Source organism: Nanorana parkeri, unplaced genomic scaffold, assembly GCF_000935625.1.
Source record: "Nanorana parkeri isolate BGI_ZX_2015 unplaced genomic scaffold, ASM93562v1 scaffold13, whole genome shotgun sequence".
NCBI classification, from domain to species: Eukaryota; Metazoa; Chordata; class Amphibia; order Anura; family Dicroglossidae; genus Nanorana; species Nanorana parkeri.
In genome coordinates, this window is record NW_017306281.1 from 4064236 (window position 1) to 4082517 (window position 18282).

Below are 18282 nucleotides of genomic sequence, written 5' to 3' on the forward strand. Positions count from 1 at the left end.
GTTGGCAAAAAAGTTAAAATGACCATGCAATACCTTATGAATATGCCCATAAATGATGCCCAGTCTTTCAAATTGTCATCTATCACTTGTATGTAGCAATAAGTAGCTCCTGGGACTGCTTGTTTGATCATTTTTCTAGGCGGCCCCAGAAGCACTCTACTATTCTAGACCATTCCAATGTCTTACTAGAGGCCCATCGTTGTGGCAGCCTCACTGACCAATTTTAAGGAGTACTAGTTGATGAGACCAAGCATTGATTTCCTAGATGAAGGCATAGCAGGTCTCTGATTTTGCGGCTTTTCTTTTTAAACGATACGGTTGTCTGACTACCAGGCCAATCAGCTGAATATTTTGGTCCACTCTACAGTATCAGTACTATTTGATCCCTCAAGACTTACTTACTTCTTCACAAAAGGGTGAAGAGGATAATTCTAGGGCCGCATGTGCGAGGCTTCCAAGATGGCTGCGTAAGCCTGGAGCTCCACACCTCGACGGGCTTTAGACTACCCACCCCTTCAGCAAGAGGGTCCTGACCAAGAGCGCAATCCACAGTATTCCGAACCTCTGAACCCAGCGCCCCTGATATGGCGGGAGGCAAACAAAAGGGGTCTAAGAGTCGAGTGAAAAAAGGTCCGCAATACACAGGAACGTCGTCTTAGATGGCGGCAGATCGAGCTGATAAGTCCGAGATGCGGGAGGAAGCAGGAGACACAGATCTCACCTCCTCACCTACAGCCCCTGCAGAGAAGGACTCGCCAGACCAGATATCGCAAGCATCTACATTATCCCTGCTGGACCGCACGATCACAGGTATGAGACACTACACACATGAGCACTCCAGCTCTGATTTACAAGAGAGTGACATTGCTAACTCCCCACAAGACTCTGATTATCATTTCAAAGTTCTCTAACATGCTTGACCGTGGACTAGCTTCCACGGCATTGCAGATCACTACGGATCTCAGGGGAGACTTGAAAGATCTGGGGGCTCGTATTGAATCGATTGAGAATAAGATAGATGCAACAATCTCCCACACTCATCAAAATACCTCCTGCACTCAAGATATTCAGAGGCAATTAGAGGATGCGTTATCTAAAATTGATGATTTGGAAAATAGATCTCGACGTTACAACTTTAGGATTAGAGGTGTCTCAGAATCCATAGTAGATCTGAAACCTGCTGTCCAATCTTTCCTCAAAGATCTACTCCCTTACATTACAAACACACAACTGGAACTGGACAGAGTTCATCGCGCTTTAACAGCTTTGCGCGATATTATTGTCAGCGATATTATTGTCAAAACGCATTTTTATCGTATAAAAGAACTAGTTGTGCAGAAAGCCAGAATAGCACCAGAACTGTTATTGATGGGTCATCGAGTACAGATTTTTGCAGATGTCTCGCCTGCAACCATCCAAAAAAGGCGCTCCTTGAAACCATTGCTATTGGCTCTTGCACAACAAGGCGTTTAGTATAGGTGAGCTTTTCCGTTTCGCCTACTATTCTCTTATAAGAATCAATCTTACTCTATTACCAACCTCCCTGAGGGTGAAAAATTGATGAATCACTTGGGGATTACCCTAAAAGATCATACGTCACCCCCTACTTCTTCCACGCAGTCAACCTCACTACAAGCGAAACGTCAACTTTTGCCATTGTGGGAGAAGTCAGGCAGAAGGGAACTTTTCTCCTCTCAAGCTTCTGCTTAAGCCATAGAAAACTGAGGCTTGCAAGTCATTCTGCAAATATTGTTTATGATGTAATTTTTTTTCTATCATTATAGGATCCAGACCGATATTGTTATGGATATGTAACCGCATTTTTTATTTATATCATTACATTGTTTATCATTAGGGGTGGGCTCTGCCCGTTGAAGGTGGTCGTGCGCCTAGTTTGCTCTAGCTCCCGGGGTTTCCCGTGGTGTAGACCAAACCTTTGATCAACCGAGGTTGATCTCGTTGGTTGATATGGACGGGAGATTTTCTCCCCCGACACGTTGTTAGTTTTTTTATTTGCTTCTAAAATTTTATTTTCCTTTCTTTCCTATCAAGGCAGACTCCGGGAGGTTCCGGATATCACTTCTCTGTGTCCCTTGAGAGCTGTGGCAGACTGTGCAGCCTGAATTATAGCTGGCACCTAGATTCTTTATGACCTCCAATATACCGTGTTTCCCCGAAAATAAGACACTGTCTTATATTTTTGGGGCTCAAAAAAACACAATAGGTCTTATTTTCGGGGTAGGTCTGATTTTTTTTTTAATGTACAACAATCCAAAGTTAACGCAAATCCAAATTAAATAATCCAAAATGGCAAAGTTAAGAATAGGGTGATCAGGGCAATCAGTGGTGCCGTACCTTTCCAAGAGCAATTTGGTAACCAATCGCTGGCCAGAATGAGCGAAACGCACTTTCACTATCGATCCCTCACAGGCGGAGGGCATTTGGTATCACTCTGCCAGTGACAGGAGCCAGCGCTATTGAAAAAGGCTTATGCGGCTCTGCTCCCTCCGCTGCCGCCTCGCTTCCTCTAGCCCTGGCTTCATTGGCACCGCTGATTCTCTCCCACGGCTCTTCAAGTTCCCCCTTATGCCAACATCGTCCCTGGGAATGGTCACAACTAGGTCTTATTTTCGGGGTAGGTCTTATATTTTAGCAATTCCCAAAAATAGTACTAGGTCTTATTTTCGGGGTAGGTCTTCTTTTAGGGGAAACAGGGTAGTAGGTAATCCTTTAGTTTTTGCTTCACATAACACTCAGGGTCTGAACTCTCCAATTAAGAGAAGGAAGGCCTTCCAAAATTATCATTCACATCATATCAATGTATTATTTTTACAAGAAACGCATTTCCCAGTTGCCTATACCTTCTTTTGTCCACAAACATTTTCCCAATTTTTATCTGGCAAAACGAAGGGGGTGGCTATGCTTTTCTAAAAGGGTCTCCTTTCTCTCTTCCTTGGAGGTCAGAGACCTAGAGGGGCTGTATATTTTACTTAAAGGATATATTAAGGAACATTTATTTACACTTATATCCTACTTTGCCCCAAAAACGGCTCAAATGTTATTTCTTTCTTCTATAATTAGCACCCTGCTCCCACATATCGAAGGCACAATAGTATGTGCAGGAGATTCTAACATCGCATTAGACTCTAGCTTAGATAGGACATGTAAAAGGATCGCCCAAGCCCAAACCCACTCTAAAAGCAGGGCTGGCCTTTGCTAGAATACTGCGTACACATTCTTTGATAGATATCTGGAGAGAACAGAATCCTACAATAAGAGACTACACACATTTCTCTCACGTCCATGGGACTTACTCGAGAATAGACCATATATTCGTCTCCTCTTCTCTGACCCGTTTAGTGACCTCATCTCATATTAAAGATATCGTGTGGTCGGACCATTCTATGGTCACGATGTCTCTTTCTCATTGCCGACATTTTAAAAAGCCATTTCAGTGGAGACTAAACGAATCTCTGTTAAGTGTACCCTTGTTAAGTAATGAAAGATCAACACGACTAGCTTCTTATTTTACACTGAATGTTGACCCAAATGTATCCCCAATTATGGTTTGGGCGGCCCACAAGGCGACCATCCGGGGCTCATTCATTGAACAATCCACTAGACTAAAAAAAAACAAAAAAAAACTTCCAAACAAATAATTGAATTGGAGGCTAAGTTAAAGCTATTCTCTCAACAACATGAAAAATCTCCCTGTCCTTCGCTTCTTCACAACATCGAAAGTGTACAAACTGAGTTGAATTTGCTTTTGACTACAAAGGCGGAAAAAAGCCTTTGTTGGTCGAACAACAAATTCTATTCACATAAAGATCGAATAGGTACACTATTGGCAACTAAACTGTCTCCTAACACTCGTAACTTTCCAATTCCCAACATTAGATGTAGAACTGATAACTATACTCAGAACCCCCAAAAAGTACTTCAAGAGTTCCATAATTGTTACTCTTCATTATACGAACCCCAAACTCGGACCACAAGGGATCGAATTGCTAAATTTCTTAGTAACATTTCAATTCCTGTCTTATCACCAGAACACATGCAAATTTTAGAAGCTCCCATCTTTTTGCTAGAAGTTAAAACGGTCATTAAAATGGTGAAAATAGCCTCAGCCCCAGATGATTTACCCATCAGTTATTATAAAAAGTATGTAGAGGTCTTGGCACATCATATGGAAGCCTTCATTAACTCTCTACATTTAGGCACCTCCCTCCCATAGCGATAGAACCTCTGGCTATATTGCTCCAAGGTAGCCCAGACATCAGAGGGATACAATGTCAGTCGGAAGAACATAAATGCACTCTGTTCGCAGATGATATGTTGCTCTTTGTAACCTCCCCACTTGTTTTATTACCTAACATAATGGTGCTCTTAGAAGAGTATGCACGGATATCAGGTCTCTGAGTCAACGCCTCTAAGTCTGTGGCCCTCAATATCAACCTTCCTCTTGAGCTGTGGTCGGCGCTTAAAAATTCTTTCCCATTCGAATGGCGCTCTGACTTTCTTCAGTACCTTGGAGTTAAACTTACTCCCTCTTATACCCAACTGTACTCTGCTAATTATCCCTTACTTTATAAACAACTATGGGAAGACATGACGAGATGGTCTACTTACAACCTTTCCTGGATGAGCCGTATTCATTCAGTTAAAATGACTTTATTTCCCCAAATCCTGTACTACTTCAGAACTTTACCAATCCCGGTTCAACGGGCTGAACTCCTTAAACTACAAACCTCCATTATTAATTTTATTTGGGGCGACAAACGTTCTAGAATTTCTCGAGCCATTCTCTACAAACCGAGAGTTCAGGGGTACCTAACTTGCTTTGTTACTACCGGGCTGCACAGTTGTCACAGCTTTCTTCTATATACTAATAAGTATACAAGTATATATAGTTCACTTCTCCTGCCTTCTCCAAACTCTTCACGCTTTTGTGAATAGCCCTGTTAAACTTGCTTTTCAGTGACATTTCATTAGATTATACTAACCTTTGAGGCAAGTTCATTTCCATTGCCACCCTCTGTGACATGGTCACTGCTGCTACACGTCGTGGTTCAGTAATACCTATTATGTCATTGTTACTATAAAGCAAAAAAAAGAATGCAAAAAACGTTAAACAAAGTGCCCATACAACCAGAACAACAGTTAATTGGCAAATGGCAAAAAAAAAAAAAAGAATCACAGTTTATGTATACAACAGGTCTGCAGTGACTGGCTGGCTAAGAAAGGGAATGACTGTAACCGGGAAAACACTGAAAATGTTTGATGGTAAAGGCATTGTACATCTGAAGGGGTGCTTGGAATGCTTTCTTTCTTGTATTCCGCACATGCTTTTTTCAGGCACTTAAAGGCTTGTGCTGTATACATATCCTGATTTATTGCACAGCCTATGCTAAGTCTTCCTACTTCTTAGAACACTAGGCTAAATGTGGTCCCTCACTTCCTGTTATAGACCACTGATGGAAAAGCATACACTTTTGCTTTTTATCCATCATCCTATAGTAGGCAGAGCTATTTCCCTCAGTGGTCCGCTGTGTTCCTCAATATATGTTTTCAGAGAAATTGCATTTCAGTACCATTATGTAAAATATGCTCATTCCCTATCTTCCATGTTGTGGAAGCAGAAACACTGTCATTTCAGTCAAAGAAGGTAAAAAATGTATTATAATGCGTTTATTTAAAGATAAAAAGCCCACCTTCCATATCCAGCTTCGTACAGAAACTGTGGCACCTGGGTGGTTTTTCCACTGCCAGTCTCTCCACACAGAACTACAACAGGGTTTTCGTTTATGGCTTCCATAATGACTTGTTCCTCTGCTAGAATCGGAAGTTTTAACCTGGCCTCCTATATTCGGAAAAAAAAATCTGATATATTTACACATAACTTGTAAGATAAAACAGTTCATTTTTAAGGCCTGATGGTAATTAAAGCAAAATACTACTGTAAATGCTGCAGGGCATGGTTTAAGTTAAGGCAAGGTTTGCCTAGTACAGTTATCCAGCAAATGCTATATAAAGTGTAGAGGAATTTGCTGGAGACAACCTCCACCCCTGAAATAAAACAGAGGATAGAAAGGGGAGTGGGCAGTTCCATAAATTAGGGTAGATGTCAACACTAGCTCAGTATAATAAAAACAGCCATGAATAGCGCAAAAGACACCACAGACTATATTTCCCCAAATAAGGTGCAGCATTTAAGCTCCATCTTTAATAAAGGAAAAAGGTGCCCAACTTTTAATTGCCCTTTTAACTCTTCTGCACTGTCCCCGGCTTCCTCTTCCATCAAGTGCCGCCAGTCCTCTTTCTTCAGAGCACTCAAAGCATTTTGCCCTTTACCTGTGAGTGGCACTTACATGTGATGCCAACCCTGCCCCAGCCCATGTTATCACAAGACCAGCTAGAAGACTGCAGGAAAAATGTAAAGGGTTAATGTTTTATCAAATAGAAACTCTCTCCCTTGACTGCACTCTGCTGTCCACAATTATTTACACATTTTATGTCCTGCAAGTGAGGATTTTAACTTAAACCCCTTATATGCATATACAGGTATTCTTCTCCCTATACAAGCCACATCAGTACTACATATGTGCATTAAAAGGAAATACTATGAAATGTCAATGACCAGAATCATGCAAACCTGAATTTCAGGAGTCCTGTCCACAGGGATAAAAATAGCTGGTTCTGATGAGGGGGTTGTTGATGGTTGCTTTTCTGTAGGAAGAGGCTTGGCTTCTGGATGAGAGCTTTGTAAGGCTGGTATTGCTACAGGCTGCACTGTGGAATTGTCATTATCCAGATCCTTCCCCAATTCCTCATTTGCGGTGTCCTCATCATCATCCTCCTCCTTCTCCTCCTCCTCACTTGAGCTGTCAGTGTGCGCAACATTATCAGATTCTTCGCTAGCCTCCTCTTCCTCAGACCGTCGCCTGCGCTTCTTATTGGCTCCACTGATGCTGCTTATGTGACCTTGAGATGGGCCATCAGAATCTTCTAGTGATCTATATAATGAGTCATAGAAGAATGTTCTGCATGACTTGGCAGAATGCTCATCACTGCCAGTGGCATTAAAGACACTATAGGCTGCCAAACATAACATGAATGAACTTACAATTGGATCTTATTTTTTTTTTCCACCTACTCCCACCCCCCAACACGTGCACTCAATTCAAAGAAATATGTAGAGAAGTGAAATCATAGCATAGCTGTGGCATTGCCCCAATCTAGAAGTATTTTTCTTCATCAGCTGTTTGGATCTATGCAATTCTCCCATTTTTAAATATGGAGCTATACTACATGTGCACAACCTGCTGCCCCCTTAATAAAAAAAAAAGGCTGCCAGGGCATGCCCAGGCCGAAGTCAGGAGATTGTGTCAATGTTGGTGCCAGCACTTAGTTTATCAGATGTACAGGTAAGGAAGAGTGATGGGAGACCAAAATATGTATAACTTCAGTTCCACTTTAAGAGCCTAGCAGCAATCAAATACAGTTTGCCGCTTTGGACACGGGGTTATAACTGCTGACACATTTTTTGCATCCTGTTTGATTGTTTAAGGGCATACGAGAATTGAGTGCACATGTTAAACTTTTTTGGTCCATAAGACAACTAAAAGGCAAAAGAAGGATTATCATTTTTCGATTATGCAGCGCCAACACAATGGTAAATTAGTAATTCATTATATAACGTGAACAAACACCATTAATTATATAATGTGAATAAGTGTTATTCAGTGAAACTAAATCAAATACATGTGAAACTGTGTCCACTTTGGAAAAAATAAAAAAATAAAATACAGAGTGAAAGAGTCCAACGAGTGTTTTCTTTTTTAAACACGTGAATAACAAAAAAGTGTTCCAAGCATGAGCAGGTTGTGAATTAAGGAAACAGTTCCGTGATGTTTGTTTGGGGATGCCGGCAAATCCCCTCAGGGTATATACTCACCACAATGTAGTGGCTGTGGTAAGCAGCCTGAAGAGCTTTTAGAGAAATGAATTCTCTTGAAGTTGGTGTTCCCGCTGCAACTCTCGACGGTCTGTGACCGGTAAATGGTTTATCTTCGGGATCATACAAGAAAAAGACCTCTCATAGTGTAGAAGTTTCAAAAGGATTTAATTCGAATCAAATAACACTAAAACAACGAAATCCACAGGCAAAGACCAAAAAAAAATTCAAAGAAAAATGTTCCGATCGGCAAAACTACAAAATCCTGTATCTGGTGTAGCGTGAGGTTAGGCCCGCCCCGACGCGTTTCGTCTTATCAACGTCCTCAGGGGTTTAGCAGGTTTTTTAAAAAATTTTCCAAAGTGGACACAGTTTCACATGTATTTGATTTAGTTTCACTGAATAACACTTATTCACATTATATAATTAATGGTGTTTGTTCACGTTATATAATGAATCACTAATTTACCATTGTGTTGGCGCTGCATAATTGAAAAATGTTTATGCTTTGACCCGTGTGGTCTTTTTTTGCTGCAGCCTTCATATCCATTTATTTATCACGATGCACATTACATTGTACAGTCACTAATATTTGTTCACATTATATAGTATATCTTTCTGTGTTGGCGCTGCATAATCGAAAATCTAAAAGAAGGATTATGTAGCTATAAGGCTACACATAGCTTGACATATTTCTAAAATCAGTGAGAGAAACAAGAGGAACGGGAGAGCACCAATCCAGCCCTCCTTGCTACTCTGTCATGTTACTTGTCATTAGTAATACAACAGAAAGTGGACAAGACAGCTCACACGGAGCAAATATAAGCACTCTTCATGGCAGGCCACACTGCAAATTCCTGCACCTAAAGAAAGCCAAAATGCCAATGATAAGGGTGGCAATATGCACTGGAGACAGCTGCATAAAGCAGAATGGTAAATCAAATATATTGCACCTGTTAAAGGGTATTATTCATATAGGGATTATGTATGCATGTGATGAACATAAGTGATGATTGATTTTCTATATATACATTTGTTCAGTATGGGAATATACGCAATGAGATTAGAGTCTGTGGTTCAGGTTGTATTTGCTATACATCTGTTACTGATCAAGCAGAAATGGTTAGAACCTCCCACATTCCTTATTATCAAGAAAGACTGTGAGGCATTCTAAATCAAAGTTTATGAAGTGTTTACAAAGTATGTATTATATCTCTTTACTGTAATATTTCTTGATTAAGTTATTCATATAAGAAAGAACATTGAATTATGTATAAATATTGGTATTTGTAACATTATATAGTTTATTAGAATGTATTATTGCATTCAACACAAGAATCCTCTATTCCCATCCCCCTTCATACTTTATAGTTTGTCTAAGTTTCAGATTACACTTGGGGGCTAGATGGCCGGAGAGGAGGGTGGGGGGACTGGAGCACAAAGGACTCACACTCACGCTGACAGGCTGGACTCACACTCAGACACACGCGGTCATGCAGGGACCCACAGACACACAGACATGAGAGACTAACACTTTAAATATTTACAAGATCTTATTAATACATCTACATATGTCTATACTTTTGTTTTATGCTATTATTTTGTAATCATTTGTAACTTTGTAATTAAACACATTTATGAGTTTCAAGCAAGAACGGAAGCTATTTTTCCTCTTTTAAACTTTTCACCTTAAGAACAAGAATATGAATATGACATAAAAATATGACATCAAATATCATATTCTACAGCACCACGATTTGTCACTCACTATTATATATTCCATTATGAGTTTCTGACAAGTCTGCCACATCAATCATACATGGCGACAACAATGAATCTTGTGTTTCTCTACGCTTCCCAGTTGTGATTAAAATTCCACAAGAAATAATTTAATCAATGCCATTATCACAAAAAGTACTGTGCGTCATGAATAGCTTACCGTTTACAACTGAATAGTCGATCACCTGTACCTAATTTGGAGGTAGTATACAGTAGACTCAGCTCTTTCTCTGAAGCTTGCACTTCACTCAGCTTAATCAGAATATCTGCTCTCTTCAAAAAAGAAAAAGATAATGAACAGGAGTTGTTTTCTCTAGTGGCATAATGCTACAATTAAAAGGCATTAAACAGGGGCAGCCCTCAACATATAACATTTAGAATGTTTTGTTTATTTTAACAATCATTACATGTATCTTGACATGCATTTATCATACGTACCTACATTTTTCTTTACAGAGGCCTAATGTTAACCCCAGTTCAGCTAGATTCAGACTGGAAAAGAGAGGGTCAGCACTAGGAGCAAAGCATGTTCTGCTGCAGTGAACATGCTCACAAGGAGCAATCTGACGGAGATCAAAGTGATAACTTTAACGCGTCCTGCTGCTCCTTTAATGACCAATCTGCATGCTTGGAGGGAGGGGAGATCTTGCTCCAGAGACCATTAGTGCTCAAAACTAGTTTACCAGAATTATAACCCTTAGGCAGCTCACATATATGTATTTCAACTACTTGCCTAGAGTTCTGTCCTAAAAGACAGAACAATTTCCAAGTACACTAACCTGACTCTTCTTTTCTTTCTGCTCCAGAACCTTTTGCAGTGCTTTCTTCTGTTTTCGGCTTAGAGGCTTCTTCATTGAAACATTCTCATGAATTTTTTTCTTTTTGCCTTTTTTGGATGGTAACACCAGCGCATTATTCTCATCCAGTCCTTTTAGCTGCTCAGCTCCTAAAATATTTAACTGAGTTAGATAAAACCTCTACCCAATTTTATAACATTTGTATATCCTATCTTACAGAGAGAGTCCCACCTTCAATCTCCACTTGCACATGTTGCTTGGGATCTGAGGGATTATCTGTTGACTGTACTTGCTGCCTTGCCTTCCAGTTATGTCTCTTTCTCATTCTCCCCATGGCCAGATTCCTGCAAATAACCATATTTTTATTGTCCATATTCTTTAACATTTAAAGTCATGCAACAAAGGTTTAAGTTAAAAAAAAAATGCAACCAAAATATAGCATTGCTGACACAGATAATCCAGTACCTTGACAAACTTCCCTCAAGCATGTGAAAAATACCCCTCAGCTCATGGGTGACACCTGAACTTCTCCACATCCACACCTTATTTATGCAAACTTTTTACACTGTAAAATGATTTGATGGATAAGTGTACCACTGTATTAAACGATAACTATGGCCCAACCTTTTCTTGGCCATAGTTCTCTTTAGGGTCACAGGAGGAAATTTATTATGTCCACCTGTGACCCAAAACTCAGCACATAGCCGACTATTTCCTGCTATATGCTAACAGCGCAGAGCCGTGCTGCAGCCGGGAAAGATCCCAACAATATTGTCAGGATCCACCCTTCTGGCTGATTGACAACTGAGTCTGCCTTCCGAGAGGCAGAGCCATGTGTGCCTGCCCACTCCCCCTTCCGTCCCTCACTTTCTCCAGTCAGCTGAGTGTTGCTAACCACTTGCAAAGTGTAATAACAACAATTTAACCGGAGTAGTTATTTAAAGTTAACAGTAGATAAAGGCTGTAGAATTTTTTTTTTCTCTCACTCTGGCCTGCGCAGCAATACCCGACATGTGTGTTGCAATACTCTTTTCCATACCTTTGTTGGTGTTTTTAAAACCTTTTTTTTTGTTTTAACTTTATTACCATCACATAATGTGCTCACAAACTTCCTATATGATAGCATATTAGTAGTGGCAGGTTCTCTTTAAGGTGACATTGACCCTTAATGTCACCTTTGCATTCCTATACAGATGATCAAGTACAGATCGTGCTTCATCCCCAGCCACAGCAGCTGGGGAATGAAAGCTCCAAGACCAGAAGTGATGAAAAGCTTGTTGCATTTTGGTTCACTCAGCACAGGGACGATCAGTGGATGTTCACTGATCGTCCTCCACCCCACCAGCTGACACAGCACCTCCAATGCCCCCTGGAAGTAAAGGAATCACTTCCAGTATAAAGCAAACAGCTGGCTTTACACATGTAAGCAAACCCTGCTGTAGCAGCCGGGAGTCTGTTTACAGGGTCTTGCTGCTACTGTCATATGGCAAAGCTGAACTATGGAGAGATATAAAGAAAAAATTATGATGTTCATTTGAAAAATTAATCAAATGTGTTTTTTAAATGCAAACTGGATATAAGTTAGCAAAAAAAATATAATTCCTGGAGTTCAGCTTTAAGGGCTTCTTCACACCATGTCCAGACCAAAAAAGCATCCCAATGTATCCATATGGTATTTCTGGGCTCTGTTCACACCAGTGCAGTTCGTTCCGGTCCAGACAAAGAAAAAATACTGGTTGTGACATTTTTCTCAGGTCTAGAATGCACTGGAACGCATCAAAAATGGATACAAACGCACTCTACTGCACCTAAAAGCCCACTTTAACAACAAAACAAAAAAATGCAACGAAAAGTGCCAAAATCATGGCAAAAATGCACAGCTCCAGATCTGGTCCGGACATGGTGTGAACATAGCCTAGAGGAAAACTCTTCAAAGTTAATTAAATCCCTTCTGTTGCCCCTGGAATGTTTATTCTCACTGGAAGACTCTATCCCACATACTGGTGACAAGTCAGAATTTTGGACTGTTTCTCACCTTCACTACTGGAGGCAGTTCACTAGGACATGAGGGGGTAAATGTGGAGACCACAGACGGCAACAAAGGATCTAACCCCTCACCACTCTATGTAAAAGTGAAAAAGTTGCGGCTTTAGATAAACTTTTAAAAATCCTATGCAACCATGGTGTGCGTTACCTTCATACGTCTATAGGGGTTGTTCACACTAGTGCAGTGCGTTAATCACATGGTTCCCTGTGATTAACGCATGCTACTGAGCAACACCACTACTGTGCGGGAGGTGTGTTACCAACCATTTCCATGGCATCCCAAACACACCTCCGGCTTGCAATGGGCTTAACCACTCTGCAACGCTTAATACCGCAAAACACATGCGTGTACTATTTTTTTAACCGCAACACACAGTATTGCAGTACCACGCGTCGAGCGCATTGCAGGCAGGAGATGTGAGAGGAATGTGCATTTGGGGTGCCATTCAAATGAATGGCAATATACCTCCCCCATGGGAACACACAGTAGGTGCATTGCACGGCAGAGTGCATTAATCACACTGAACCATGCGATTAACGCACCTGCATTCAGGGCCTGTTCACACGACGTCCGTTTTGTGTGCTGACCGGCTCCGTACGCTGCTGCACTCAAAATGCATCCCAATGTATCCCTATGTGTTTTATGGGCTCCAGTTCTCACGTGCGCAGTCCGTTCAGCTTACGACAGAAAAAATACTGCATGTCACATTTTGTCAGGTCCGCAAACGCGTCAAAAACGCACTGCGCTGCAGCTAACATACTAACAGCCCCACTCCAGCAAAAAAAAATGTTTTATTTTTTTGCTGGAACGCATCAAAAACGCATCCAATACACGGCCAAAAACGCAACGCATCAGCAGCTCCACGTCTGCTGATCAGGACCTGATCTCATGTGAACAGGCCCTCAGAGAGTGCATACACTGTCTATGTGACATGTTACAAGCAGTGCCTGCATTCAGAGAATGCATACACTGCCTATGTGACATGTTACATGCAGTGCCTGCATTCAGAGAATGCATACACTGCCTATGTGACATGTTACATGCAGTGCCTGCATTCAGAGGTGGCATACACTGTCTATGTGGCATGTTACACGCAGTGCCTGCATTCAGAGATGGCATACACTGCCTATGCTACAAGCAGTGCCTGCATTCAGAGAGTGCATACACTGCCTATGCTACAAGCAGTGCCTGCATTCAGAGAGTGCATACACTGCCTATGTGACATGTTACAAGCAGTGCCTGCATTCAGAGATGGCATACACTGTCTATGTGACATGCTACATTCAGTGCCTGCATTCAGAGATGACATACACTGTCTATGTGATATGTTACACTCAGTGTATACATTCAGAGATGGCATACACTGTCTATGTGACATGTTACACGCAGTGTCTGCATTCAGAGATGGCATACACTGTCTATGTGGCATGTTACACGCAGTGCCTGCATTCAGAGATGGCATACATTGTCTATGTGACATGTTACAAGCAGTGCCTTCATTCAGAGATGGCATAGACAGGGCATGCACTGTCTATGTGGCATGTTACATGCAGTGTATACATTCAGAGAACAAGCAGTGTCTACATTCAGTATCTGCATTCCTCAGCCTGAACACAGGAGAAGCTGAAGCGACACTTACTTCTACCTTTACCGAACATTCATCAGAAGCCCACAACGTGTGTACAGGGAAAACACGAGCATGCAGCTTCCTAGGAAACCGGAAGCGGAAGTGACGTACAAAGTAATCGCACCACGGCTCTCCATAGCAACAAGCGGCAGTGTAGCGGCGTGTGACAGCGGTGCTGGAGACAGTGGTGTGCACGGTTTTCTCCTCTGTAGTCTAGGGAGCGAGCGTTGTTGGTTTGGGTATACGTGGAGGTAGTAATAGGGGTTAATAAGGGTGCTGGGTTTAGGGGTACATGGAGAACAGCTGGTCTTCAAGGCCCCCACCACTCTGTATGGATAAGAGAGGAAGCCCCGTCTAATAAGACAGCAGGAAAGAGAAGTGTCTTGTACTAACCAATCAGAACTGGTATCTTGATTTAAAAGTCAGCAGTAACTTGAAAACTGATTGGCTGCTGTGTCTTGCACACATCATGTGATGAAAGCAGAGGGATTTTACAGTTTATAGAATTACTTCGGGGAAAATCATTATTAACCCTTGCAGTGGTGCTACCTCCGCACTGCAAGGGCTAAGTTCTAAAGAAAAGTTATACACACCTGATCCTCAGATACAGCTGGCTTTTAGACTGGTCCCAGGGCCTCTTTGTCCCCATCTGGATCTAAGGTCCTGTAAATCATCACGTTCTATACAAACTGTATAGAAGGTGAGGCCACTGAGGGACATTTCATTGCTGCAGCGGGGGAGGAGACAGGCAGGAAGAAGTGCTGTCACAGCCGGCCGGATCCAAGGATTGGGTGTTCAAACTGGGGAAAGGGGGGGGGGGGGTTGGTTGGTAGCCCCATTGCAAGGTTAATAATAGAGTTCTGCTTTAAAGGATACAGACAAGTGTGCAGTTTTGCGTTCATTGCTTGTCACCTGATCCCCTGAGCTCAGCCTGTTAGTCATTAGAAAGCTGACCCCATCATATGAGTGTAGGGCAGAGGAAATGACATGGAAATCGCTGCAGAGTGTTGAGGAATTACTGTCTACAATATTGTTTTAAAACACCTGACACTAAAGATGTTTCTAAGCTGCAGAAATATATATAACTTCATGTCATGCATCATCCGCACTACATAAAACACATAGAGCCTCACTGTACCTGATACCCAATCTTCAGTATATATGACCTGCATAATTAATGAGAAGTTCAGGGTGAGTAAAACACTCTCCCCGCGGCTTAGAATTGGCGAGGGACACAGCAGCTGTGACACCAAGAGCTGACCACAGTACAGTCCATGTACCCATTGCACTCCTGACCGCACGTCCAACAAAGTATCCTGGGTGCTCAGTAGTCGATGGATGGCCACCGTCAAAGTAATTCAGAAAAGAAATAGACACCGGCACTCCAATAGTAAATCGATTACGTCTATTTATTGACGTACATCAAAAGCAAAATAACACACTTAGTGCGACGTTTCGGGGACACACAGGAACCCCTTCATCAGGCAAAACAAAAATCACCTTTTTTGCCTGATGAAGGGGTTCCTGTGTGTCCCCGAAACGTCGCACTAAGTGTGTTATTTTGCTTTTGATGTACGTCAATAAATAGACGTAATCGATTTACTATTGGAGTGTCTATTTCTTTTCACCAAGAGCTGACCAATCACATGAACGCTAATCAGCCAGCTCTCAGTCTCTGCTCCCAGCAAAGAACAATGACTGTCAGTCACTTCCCCCTGCAGGGGTTCTCCCCTCTCATCCTCCATCACTGGCTGGAGCTACAGGCTGGGGAGGGGGTCGGCTATCAGGCAATACTGTCATGATACTTCTCAACTGCGGTGTGACTCTGCCCTGTCAACTGATAGCAGGTTGTGATTTTGGGTTAATGGGAGTACTTTTAGTAATGTACTCCGGTGACCAAAGGAGAAATAAAACCTGAAAACAAAAAAGAAAGGTAATCTTGTAATCTGGACATGGTAGAACGTGGGGATAATAACTGTGTGCTAAATCAAATCAAATTCCAGGGTAGTGGTGCACATATTGCAAATCACTCAGCCTCATAATTCGAGCCGACATGTGACAATGAAACTGTCGCAGGTCGGCTCAATAGATCGGGAAGTGAGCGAACACATACCGGCGTTCGCTCACCTCTCGATCCGGTGCCTGCAGTGGGCAGTGACTGTCACTCACAGCTCCCTGAGGGGATTCCCCCCTCCCCTGTCCGATCCTCCAACGCTGACTGGCGGAACAGACGGGGGAGGGGGCGGGTACAGCTGGCTCTGCCTCTAGATAGGCAGAACCAGCTGTCACACACGCAGCTGGGTGGATCCAGACAGTATTGTCGGGATCCGTCCCGGTTGCGGCGTCTCAGTATACAGCTCACGGTATACTGAGCTTTGGGTGACCGGAGGACGCTAGTTTGTGTCCTCCTATTACCCTTAGGAGAACTATGGGGAAAAGCCATAACCCCATAGTTCTCTTTTAATGACCGAGGACAAATGTGGGTCCTGAGGTTATTCAGGTTGAGAACCACTGCTCTAAGCCAGGGGTATCAAACTCAGTTTCATCGTGGGCCGCATCAGCATTATGGTTGCCCTCAAAGCCCCAGTTGTACCTGTAAGACTATAGAAATGTATCTATTCTTTATCATATTAAATAATTGCCTCTGCATTCCATTATTACTGCTTTTAGTAACAACTTAATAACTAGCCCTAAAAGTAAAGTCTAGTAAACATAATGGCAATTAGTGTAACAGTGCAGACACTCAAGTGGCTGTGCGGGGTCTAAGGAGGGCTGTGCAGTCTCACCAGGGGTCCAAGTTGGTCTCCTGGATCCTCAGGAAGGAGGAAATATGGGGCTGGCAGTGTAAACAGGTGCCTTGCTGGGAACCTCGGCAGCCTTTCTGTGAAGCCTGACGCCTATTTACAGCTCCAGCTTCCATTTAAAAATGCAGGTATCAGTGATTAGTATTGGAGACAAGGTGGGGGTGGAGACGAGGGGGGTGCTGCAGCTGCAAGAGAGATGTGAGGGCCACATGAAATGGCCTGGTGGGCTAGATTCGGCCCGTGGGCCTTGTGTTTGACATGTGCTCTAAACAGTGGTGACAATACATAGGCAATAATGACTATCCTGACAATGCTTGGGCACCAAAGGGGTAATTGTATATGATACACAGGCAACCATAAGTCAACTGTTACAATATGCAGGCACTAAATAGGCAGGAATTACAATATTTGGGTACGGTATTTATAAAAAAAAACAGCCAGTAGTGACAGTATGTAAATGCACAAATGTGGTAATACATGGGCAACAGCTGGGCAATTGTAACAGTACACAAGGTCTAAACAGACCCCTGATATTTCCCTTTTAAAACAGAAAAAGAGATTTAGGACACAGATTTCTCAGTCTCTTTTTCTGCAGCCCAAGCACTCAATGAACAGGAAGCTCTCAGTACAGAGGCTTCCTGTTTATTCACAATTTGGAGATAGTAAATATTTACTATCAACACAGTCATGAATGGACAGGAAGCTTCTGTATTGAACTGCTTCCTGTTCACTCATAAAGTGAGCAGATAGTAAATATTTACTATGTACCCATTCATAAATGAACAGGAAGTGATGTAGAGCACTTCCTGTTCATTCATAACTGGGGACATAGTAATTACTCAGTTATTTACAAACACTGAGTGATCAGTACTGATAGCTCAGTGTTGCTGCTCCGCTCTCCATCCTGACTGCTCCGCCTGTCACAGGAACTGCCTGTGACAGCTCTCTCCTCCCCAATGGGCGCCAGCAGGCGGATCGGCTCTGTGTCTCTTCCAATTCCCTCTGCCTCTGCTGACACAGGCAGAAGAGAGCAATAGGGATCAGAGGGGACACAGACCAAAGCTTGTATCCGGCGCCCAGCGCTGAGGAGAGAAGCTGGGGATGCACTGCATTTTCGGACGTTTTTGTACAATTGGCATTTTGCCCATTTTTTGGACCGAAATTTTGGAGCATCCTTAGTGTGTGGTCCTAGAGCACCCTTCACATGGCTGTACCCGGAGCAGACTGCCTTTCACCCCACTCCAGGTATGCCAATATTACATATGTTTATATCC

The 18282-nt window shown here is 42.5% G+C and overlaps 1 protein-coding gene across 1 annotated transcript in view; it reads right to left on the minus strand.

The window, feature by feature from the left end:
- DHX37 (DEAH-box helicase 37) overlaps positions 1-14248 on the minus strand; it is a 48053-nt gene extending 33805 nt beyond the window's left edge. The window contains exons 1-7 of the mRNA XM_018557283.1: positions 14217-14248; positions 10762-10874; positions 10513-10679; positions 9894-10006; positions 6653-7013; positions 5712-5860; positions 5004-5096 (exon numbers count right to left, since the gene is read on the minus strand). Of these exons, the coding sequence (XP_018412785.1) occupies positions 5004-5096; positions 5712-5860; positions 6653-7013; positions 9894-10006; positions 10513-10679; positions 10762-10864 (986 nt within the window). The 5' untranslated portion in view covers positions 10865-10874; positions 14217-14248. The remainder of the gene's footprint in view (positions 1-5003; positions 5097-5711; positions 5861-6652; positions 7014-9893; positions 10007-10512; positions 10680-10761; positions 10875-14216) is intronic.
- Positions 14249-18282: the final 4034 nt, after the last annotated feature.